General features: G+C 34.9%; 1 protein-coding gene and 1 long non-coding RNA gene across 2 annotated transcripts; both read left to right on the top strand.

The window, feature by feature from the left end:
* Window positions 1-1005: 1005 nt before the first annotated feature.
* Window positions 1006-4739, top strand: LOC130415886 (NLR family CARD domain-containing protein 3-like). Its single transcript, XM_056741884.1, has 5 exons — window positions 1006-1053; window positions 1759-1963; window positions 2334-4101; window positions 4414-4539; window positions 4676-4739. The coding sequence occupies exons 1-5, from the start codon at window positions 1036-1038 to the stop codon at window positions 4737-4739; spliced, it is 2181 nt and encodes a 726-aa protein (XP_056597862.1). The 5' UTR covers window positions 1006-1035.
* Window positions 4740-7964: 3225 nt separating this feature from the next.
* LOC130418065 (uncharacterized) lies at window positions 7965-10278 on the top strand. The gene is made up of 3 exons (XR_008906272.1): window positions 7965-8123; window positions 8437-8610; window positions 9474-10278. It is a non-coding gene; the product is annotated as an uncharacterized LOC130418065 (long non-coding RNA).
* Window positions 10279-10517: the final 239 nt, after the last annotated feature.

The following is a 10517-nucleotide window of genomic DNA, read 5'->3' as shown; positions in this document are numbered from 1 at the left end:
ATTACAGCAGGAGCCATTTTACAGTAAAGCCTCGTTCATGAAAATACAAAATAAACAAGATAAAAACACAGTAAGTATAAATAGTCTAATGTTTATTCAGTAGATTCAATATTGTCTTGCTCTGAACATCACATTAAGTTTATTGGTTGAAGAACTGTGTTGGAGGTGTTGTGTTATTTTTGGAATATGGAAGTGTGTTTATAAACTCAAAACATTAAAAGTGACGTTTAAAGATCAAATGTGCAGCTCAGTGTTGTGGACGGACTGATCTGAGAGAAGTGTGTATTTCTGAGATGACACATAACACATCATTATTTTGTTTACAGATTTAACTCTTTATGTTCTGACACTGTGTGTTCATCATGAATCTCTCCACAGAGACAGAAGGGTGAGATAATTGAAAGATTTTAATTAACAAAAATAGTTTTTATTATAATTGAAAAATGTTATGTGTTTGAAATTGAAGGCTACATTTTTGTCTGCCGTAGTTTCAGTTTGAAGTTTAAATTATTTTTGTGGTTTTATAATAATGAAAATGTATAGAACGTTTATACACTTTAAAAAATATATTTTAGTGAATTAAATTAAACCATATTTTTATCATTTATACATTTTTATTATTATTATTGGGTGAATATCTAATTAATACAAGTTTTGTATTGAAAAAAGCAAAACACTGAGCATGAAGTAAACTCTTTTAATGTTGTTTTAGTTTGACTCGTGGAGAATCTCCTAAATCCAGTCGTGTGTCTATGAAGAGTGATGAATCAATGGATATTCCACTTAACTTCAGTTCAGGAGACTGTGATGATACAGATGTGAGGTGAGAACAGTCTGATGGTTTAGACGAGTAAATCACTTCATCATCTTTATTCTCTGATCTGAGTCTGTGCTGTTGATGTTACTGCAGATATTCACTGAACACTTTACTGACAGATACACACATTAATCCATGTGTTCACTGTATGTAAACAGATATTTCATTTATTGTTCAATTACAGTAACACAACAAATGGATCCTTCAAAGGGAAGCACATGGATTCTGTTTTCCAGGTGAGTGTGTGTGTGTGTGTGTTTGTGTATTTGTGCAAAATTGAGAAATGGGTGCAAAGTAACTACTGTGTAACAACCGTTTTTATGTAAAAAAAAATTATGGATATGTTTTACAGTATTTCGTTTTCAAAAATGCTTATATTTTAGTAGTTTGCTTTAATTGACAATCATTTATCATACATTCATTTACTTTGCATTAAATATCTTGATTATTCACACAGTTTATTCAAAGATGCTCTTTTTTAAATGATGCTTCAAAATGATTTTACCCCAAAATGTTTGTATAAGCCTAAAAACAAATCTGTATGTTTAAGGGGCGTTTCATGAGATTCTCATGCTGCAGCTCTACACAGATTACTGTTATCATAACTGATGATTATAAAACATGTTTAGATGTCTAGTTTCAAACTGATTCATAGTAGTAAGAAGTCATGATCATATTGATTTTAAATAAATCTCAGTGTGTTATCAATAGTGATGTGTATTTGATGATTTGAGTCACTTGAGGGCAATATATGAATTACAGATAATATTATAATATTGTGTTTCTGTAGTTTTGATTTGTGGTAATAGTGTTATAAAAAAATATGTTATTAGTTTCATGAAATTGGGTGTAAGCAATTGTAATAACAACTAGAGTAAAATGAGCGTTTAAAAATCATATCTGTAAAAACAAACTCCTGTGGGTTTAAATAATGATTTCAGGAGGTTGAGCACAAACTCATCTCTCTGATGAAGAAAGAGCTGAAGATCTTCAAGAGTCAACTGAGTCCAGATTACCCATCATGCTCTGAGAGAGAAGAGGAGGATGATGAAGATCAGATCAGAGTCAGAGAGATGTTTCTGAAGATCACACTGAACGTCCTGAAGAAGACGAAGCAGACAGACCTCGCTAACAAACTACAGACCAGTAAGAGCTCTCAGTCATGTGACTATTACATCACTTTACCTTCATACGAACAGACACAGTGTCTGTATTTACTGATGATTATTAGTGAAAATACATTTACAGTTAATACATCAACAGAATAGAACCATGAAGCTTTTTGTGTTCATCTAATGTCATGATCATCAAATCTTAAAACACTCTTGAGTCAAATATAATAACAGATTAGACAAAATATTGATTTGGTTTAATAAGCACAGCAAGCTGTACTATATCAAAATGATATTAAAGAAGAAAACTAAAGATGTTTGTTTTTAAATTTTACTTGCTGTAGAATTAAGGATATTCCTAATCATATACATGTATTTTTATATATTTTCCCTTTGTTTATCAGTATTTGCCCCTGTATACATGAAGAAACACAAATACAGACTAAAAGAGCAATTCCAGAGAATGAATGAAGGAATCTCAGCTCAAGGAAGCTCAACACTTGTGAATGAGATCTACACAGAGCTGTACATCACAGAGGGAGGGAGTGAAGACATCAATAATGAACATGAGGTGAGACAGATTGAGACAGCATCCAGAAGATCAGAGACACAAGAAACACAAATCAAATGTAATGACATCTTTAAAGTCTCACCTGAACAAAACAAACCCATCAGAAGTGTGCTGACTAAAGGAGTCGCTGGAATTGGAAAAACAGTCTCTGTGCAGAAGTTCATTCTGGACTGGACTGAAGGAAAAACAAATCAAGATCTTCACTTCATATTTCCACTTCCTTTCAGAGAACTGAATCTGATCAAACAGAAAAATATCAGTCTGATGGATCTTCTTCATCAGTTCTTCAGAGATACAAAAGAACTGAGATCAACAGACTTTGATGATTATAAAGTTGTGTTTATCTTTGATGGTCTGGATGAGTGTCGTCTTCCTCTAGATTTCTCAAAGAATCCGAGTTTGTTTGATGTCAGAGAATCAGCGTCAGTGGATGTGCTGCTGACAAACCTCATCAAGGGGAATCTCCTTCCTTCTGCTCTGATCTGGATCACCTCTCGACCAGCAGCAGCCAATCAGATTCCTCCTGAGTGTGTTGATCTGATCACAGATGTACGAGGATTCAATGACCCTCAGAAGGACGAGTATTTCAGGAAGAGAATCAATGATGAGAGTCTGGCCAACAGAATCATCACACACATGAAATCATCCAGAAGTCTGTACATCATGTGTCACATCCCAGTCTTCTGCTGGATTTCAGCCACTGTTCTCCAGAGAATGTTGAGTGAAGCAGAGAGTCAAGCACAGATTCCCAAGACTCTCACTCAAATGTTCACACACTTCCTGATGTTTCAGACCAAACTGAAGAGTCAGAAGTATGATGGGAAATGTGAGGTAGATCTTAAGCAGGCTAGAAAGAGTCTTGAGTCACTGGGAAAACTGGCTTTTCAACAGCTGGAGAAAGGGAACCTGATCTTCTATGAGGAGGATCTGAGAGAGTGTGACATTGATGTCAGAGAAGCGTCAGTGTACTCAGGAGTTTGTACTCAGATCTTCAGAGAGGAGTTTGGACTGAACCTGGGGAAGGTGTTCAGCTTTGTGCATCTGAGCGTTCAGGAGTTTCTCGCTGCTTTATTTGTGTTTCTGACATTTCTTCAGCAAACATCAGGACTCTTCAGCAGATTGAGATCAAATATGAGTGATTTACTGAAGAGTGAAGTGGACAAGGCCTTACAGAGTGAGAACGGACACCTGGATCTTTATCTCAGATTTCTTCTGGGTCTTTCACTGAAGTCCAGTCAGACAATCTTACGAGATCTGATGACACAGAAAGGAAGAAGATCTGACAGTAAACAGGAAATAGTCGAGTACATTAAGATGAAGATCAGAGAGAATCTCTCTCCAGAGAAATCCATCAATCTGTTTCACTGTCTGAATGAACTCAATGATCATTCTCTAGTACAGGAAGTACAAACATATGTGAACAGAGGAGATGAGTCTAGTCTTACTGGGGTCAGTCTCTCTCCTGCTCAGTGGTCGGCTCTGGTGTTTGTGTTACTGAACTCAGAAGAGAAGCTGGATGAGTTTAATCTGAGGAAATATGATCCATCAGATGAATGTCTTCTGAGGCTTCTGCCAGTGATCAAAGCATCCAGAACAGCTGAGTGAGTCATTTAACTGCATTTCACCTGAACATTTAACAGTCATATTACTGTAACAGTGATCAGTTAATGTTGTGTACATGATCAGAGACATCATTTAAAATATGAAGGAATTGTTCACTGAATCTATAGAGTGAGAGCTGCTGTCTTGTGTTTTGGCCTTTTATTTATTTATAATTGTCTGTCAGGGTTCAGTTCTTGCAGTAATTCTCTATCAGGTGCAGATGTTTCATCAGCTCTTGTTCAAACAATGTCTCTTGGTGTGTTTATATCTTTGTGTGTTAACTCACTGTTGTGTTGTTATTTTTCTCTCAGTCTGAGTGGCTGTAATCTGACAAAGAAAAGTTGTTCATCACTGGCGTCAGTTCTCAGATTAAACTCCTCAAGTCTGACAGAACTGAACCTGAGTCACAATAATCTGAAACATTCAGGAGTGAAGCTGCTCTCTGATGGACTGAAGAATACAAACTGTAAACTGAAGACACTAAAGTAAGAAAATCCTGAAACCAATAAAGTGAAACCTGTATGTACGGTATAAGTATTATTATGTAAATGGAGGTCTTCACTAATTTATCAGAATCATCTTTATATACAAGAGACTCAACAGTGACTGTCAGTCAATAACTAAGATTGATGATTAAGATTCCAACAGCATTATCATGATACTCAGATCATCAAAAAGGGACATAATTTGATACATTGATGAATAATATTTTAATAATACATGAATTATTGAAATATATTAAATTAAATATAATTAATAAATATATTAAATAATTATACTCCTAATATTGTCTAAATGTTATTGACATTATTTCATTTAATTTTTCTTCTCTCTTCAGTCTGTGTAACTGCAGTATTGGATCTGAAGGTTGTGTTGCTCTGACTTCAGCTCTGAGATCAAACCCCTCACATCTGACACAACTGGATCTGAGTTATAATAATCCAGAAGATTCAGGAGTGAAGCTGCTCTCTGATCTACTGAAGGATCCACACTGTCAACTACAGACACTACTGTGAGTTACTGATTCAATTATCATTTTGTTTATAAACTCACTATTAATAATCACCAGGGACTGTCAAGTATTTTTGCTGTTTATGTTTTGCTGTTTCACTCTTGTTCTTGAGTAAGTTTGATGTAGTTTCACTACTTTATATTATGTTTTCTCTTTCTTCCATGTTCATTCTCATGTCTAAGTCACTTTGGTCAAAACTATTTCCCCATTTAATAATATTATTGTATTGTGCAGAAAGTTGCTCTCCATTTGCATGAAGTTAAACATGACATACATTTCTTGTGTTTCTTGACACACACACGTCATTTTTTGCTGAAGTTCACTGTCACTCATAGAAGTTGTCAAGCTTTCATTGAAAGCAGACGTGGGGGACTCGAGTCACATGACTTGACTCGAGTCTGACTCGAGTCACAATTTTCAGGACTTGCGACTTGCTTGACAGAAGTAAGATAATGACTTGACTTGACTTTGACTTGAGAGCAGGTGACTTGAGACTTGACTTGACTTTAAATGGAAGACTCGACAATGACTTGAACTTTGTAAAGTAATGAAATTAGCTAAAATAATTATTGTGACTCAGCAGCACTAAAGCGCCTGTCCTTTTAAAGCTGCTCAACTCAAACCGCGCCAAACAAGGTGAAACAGCCAATTACTGTAGAGCAGTTACGATAGAGAGGAAACTGCGCATGCGCCTGGCGGCTTGAAACAGTTGTGGCCGTTACAATGGCGGACAACAGTCGAGCTCCACAGTCACGTTTGGCTATAAGGTCTTTGAACTGGACCGTGAAAAATAAAAAAGATTTGCCAGATGCAGAGTATGCAACGCGAGGATTTCTGACACGACAACCACAACGTCCAATTTCGTCCGACATTACAAGAACCACAAGGAAAGGTAAGAAAGTAATTTCTTTATAGTCAGTGTAATAAAACGATTACTAATATAATGAATTAATCGTTTCTGTTTGTCATAACTTTGCCTTGGTTGTTTTTTTATTATTAGAAATGTGGTCATCGATCATCACTGATAGGCCTACATCTCATCTCATAGTTAGATGAATTGGGGAATCTGGCTATAACGGCGTAGCCCGGATTTTTATGTTCTTAAAACATTAAAATAAAGAAGGGCTTCTCTGTATTACATGTAGGCGAATGTCTATATTAAATGTGCGCATGTTCAAGTGTTTGTGTGGACTGCGTGTGGAAGCTGAATAGCAGCTCTCTTATATACTGCATGACTGGCTAACATGGACGCGCCGGTGACATCACTTGGATTTAAATAACTCTTAAAAAACTTTGCGGTCATACTGACGAGAATAATTTCATAGTTCGAATCTGTTAACTGTTTGGATTTTTTTATACTCACAATAACAACAAATAATGAAACCAGTTCAAATAGAAAACAAATATTCTCAGATTATATATTACGTATGAAACGTGCATATTGCGCGTCCACCGCAGAGATGACGATTAAGCATCATAACTTCATCACTGGGCTATATTAACATACATTTTATTTATATTCTACCGAAATGAAAAAGATCCGTTCATTTTGATAAACAGGATTCAATATCGAAGTCAATAAAATGATCTGGGATTCCCATAAATTGCAAATTCCCTATAGGCCTACTGTGCACTTTAATGGACAGCACAAGTATTACAGCATCATATACTTAAAACATACAATAGTCAAGTTGTCAGTCACAATTCTTAGTTTATAAGCTTCATAGCCTGTATAAATGCTTAAGTCATTCTGTCAGATACAAGTATTTCCATTTCTGTGTAGACCGTTTCAATTCAATTGAATTAGATTGTATTATACATTTCAGACTGGATTTCTTTTGTGTAAGCAACACTTTTATTTTCAGATATTAATGTTGCACAGATATGCATATAATTCATATATAGCAATGTGAATAAGATACATAATGTATGTATATAAGTTCATCTTTTCTGTGCAAAAATAAACATGTATCTAAAAAATTTACCTCTGTTTATTTTAGTACTGCGACTTGACTTGACTTGACTTGAAACTTATCAGGACTCGACTTGACTTGCTTAGGGTGAACCCTTGACTTGACTTGACTTGCTTGATTTGTCTAAACTGTGACTCGAGACTTGACTCGAGACTTGATGGTTAAGACTTGAGACTTGCTTGGACTTGACCATATGTGACTTGTTCCCATCTCTGATTGAAAGTGAATGAGATTGTGAGGGTTTTACTCTGGACTCTTTTGCTTGGCCACAAGAAGTCATTATCGGGTCCTATCACTGACTGGTCGAGACCTGTAATAAATGTTATTGCTTGCACCTGTCTCCCTGTCATGTTTGCCTATTTAAGAGACTCTGGTTCCTATGGTCTTCATTGTAACTGTTAGTCATCTCTAGCCTTAAGCTCTGTTGATTTTCTTATCTCTCTCGTGGTCTTTTCAAGAATTTTTTTGTCATTTGGATTACTTTTTTTTATACTCACTGTGGATTCTATTATTGCCCTGAGGATTATTATTTTCTTGTGGAAAATAAACCAACAATTTTTTTCAACGTGTATGTCTATGGGTGTTGGATTCCACCTACACCCTGTGGCTCTGTGGTAGTTGGTCTGATAGCTCTCCCTACGACCCTAGTCTCACATGAACCTTACTGCTTCATATGATATCCTGAAAAATAGAAATGAGATTAGAAGTGATGATTAAAGATTGATCTGTTAATGCTTTGTCTGTTATCTTTGTGACAAGTGCAGCGTTATTAAAATCTGATGATCAATCATACAGTCAGAAAAAAGTCATAAGTGTATTACTAACATTGTAACTCACTGTTGTGTTGTTATTTCTCTCTCAGTCTGAGTTACTGTAATCTGACAGCGAAAAGTTGTTCATCACTGGCGTCAGTTCTCAGATCAAACTCCTCAAATCTGACAGAACTGAACCTGAGTCACAATAATCTGAAGGATTCAGGAGTGAAGCTGCTCTCTGATGGACTGAAGAATACAAACTGTAAACTGAAGACACTAGAGTAAGAAAATCCTTAAACCAATAAAGTGAAACGTGAATGTTTGTATTTTGTAAATCAGTCAGTCAATGACTCTGTTGATTTAGATTCAAACAGTATTATCATGATACTGAGATCTTTTTAATCAGATTAATATTTTAAACTTTAAATGTTATTATTGTAAAATGACAGTGATATACAACTATTTAATTTATTACATCTTGTATAAATGACATAATTTGATTAATTTATTTAAATCTTATATTAAAATGTTTTACTCATATTTATTGTATAGGTGATATTGACATTATTTAATTTAATGTTTTTCTCTCTTCAGTCTGTATGAGTGCAGTATTGGATCTGAAGGTTGTGTTGCTCTGACTTCAGCTCTGAGATCAAACCCCTCACATCTGACACAACTGGATCTGAGATATAATAATCCAGAAGATTCAGTAGTGAAGCTGATCTCTGATCTACTGAAGGATCCACACTGTCAACTACAGACACTACTGTGAGTTACTGATCAAACCATTTTATTTTAAAAAACAATTCCAACAGTATAAAAGGTTGAGAAATCTTTAATATTAAACTCAACAAAGTCTTAGACAAACTTTTAAGTTTACTGAACTTTTGAACAAGATGGTTACATAATACATATACACACACAGACACACACACACACACCTACACACACACACGCACACAAACACACCTACACACACACACACACACACCGTTTTAATTGAATCCAACTTTTACATTAATGTCAATAGCTACATTTGTGAGTTTAGTCAAATAAATCCACCCAACCTTACTTTCTTCTACAAAACACCTAAAACAGTGTGTAGTCATGTACTTCTATTGTATGGATACAAAACCAATGACAAGACAACGAGGACCAACGTTCATTGGATACCAACATTCTTCAAAATATCTTCTTTCGTGTTCTGCAGAATAAGTCATACAGGTTTAGAATGACACAAGGAGTAAATCATGAAATAAATTTTCATTTTTGGGTGACCAGTTGTTATAAACCTGTATACATTTATTTGTTGTGCTAAACACAAATAAACACGAGAGTTTGTAACTAATCTGTTTTGGGTCACGATTGACTCTCAATGTAGTCTTTTCATTTTTGGGTGAAATATTCCTTTAAGTATCCAGTCAACAAAATAATCTTTATTTGGACATTTTGAGGACTTTGTACTCACACTTGTGTTAATGTTGTTGTGGTAGATTTTCTTGTATTGCGTTCTCTCTTAGATTAATTTAATATGATTTGTAAGAATAAAGTCATTCTGACATGATGTTGATAATGACTGAGATGAGTGTATATTAATATCATATCTGATGTTTCTCCTCAATGTTTTACAGTATTGAGCCTCAACTGTTACAATCACATGCAGAGTGAAAGGATTCACTTCATTCAGTGAAGATCATCTGTGCCTTTTCCTCTTTGAAGACTGTGACATCAACTGTGTGTGAAGCCCTTAAAGTGTAGAGTTATGTTTAATGTAAAAATAGTATTATAATTGTAATTTGTATAACATTCTGATCTCATATTCTGTATCATCCTGTAGTCTCTGAGCTCCTAAAGTCTGGTGTGTGTCTGTTCACAATACATTATTACATGGTCAATGGTCAACTATATTGGCTTTAAATTAATTTACTCAAGAATTCACTTCATAAAATAAAACACTTACAATAAACGGACAAACTGATGCTCAAATGATTGTTGACATGAAACAATATAATGACTTTTTCCATATGTGAGGGAGTGTCAATGGTGATGAATATCGATGTGTTTCACACCTGGAGAGATAAAGACTCAACACATATAATGGACATCAATGTGTTATGTTCTGAAGCAGCTAGAACAAAGAATGTGATCAGACTTAAATAATATGTTTTATTGTTAGTTTATTTTTCAAATAATTCAGACTTTGATCAACATGAACACACAGTTACACATCATATGTCTGACATGTGTCCTGTCTTTATCATGAACTGATTTGTGAAGCACAGAGATTCAGTGATGCAGCGACTTTCCTACAAGAAAACTGTAAATAATTGTAAGAATATCTTGTGCAAAGTATTAATTAAAAACATAAATAAATATGAATACTAACAATGCCGATGTGTAACAAAAACAACACTTTATTAGTGGTGTAAAATGCTCTCCACTGAGTGCAGTCCCTTTTCACAATGAAACTTTTTGTTGTTATTGTTAGTGTAGACAAATAAAAGTTGTAATTTAATTCCTTAAAGGATCATGTGATTAAATGTTACTTGAAGAAACTTATTGTCTGATTTGCTAATGCTCTAAAAAGGGCTGGGTTAAAAACAGCCCTTTTTACCCAATTGGCAACCCAGTGCTGGGTAAAAATTGGACAGAACACATGCTGGGTTAAAGTAACC

Source organism: Triplophysa dalaica, chromosome 3 (genome assembly GCF_015846415.1).
Source record: "Triplophysa dalaica isolate WHDGS20190420 chromosome 3, ASM1584641v1, whole genome shotgun sequence".
Taxonomy (NCBI): Eukaryota; Metazoa; Chordata; class Actinopteri; order Cypriniformes; family Nemacheilidae; genus Triplophysa; species Triplophysa dalaica.
This window is presented reverse-complemented; position numbering and strand designations above follow the sequence as displayed.

Bases quoted from the DNA above. Each gene is read 5' to 3' on its own strand.
- LOC130415886 (XM_056741884.1), top strand. The intron at 1,964-2,333 runs GTAAGAGCTCTC...TTTGTTTATCAG, and splicing joins CGCTAACAAACTACAGACCA to TATTTGCCCCTGTATACATG. The intron at 4,540-4,675 runs GCTCTCTGATGG...CTAATTTATCAG, and splicing joins AAACATTCAGGAGTGAAGCT to AATCATCTTTATATACAAGA.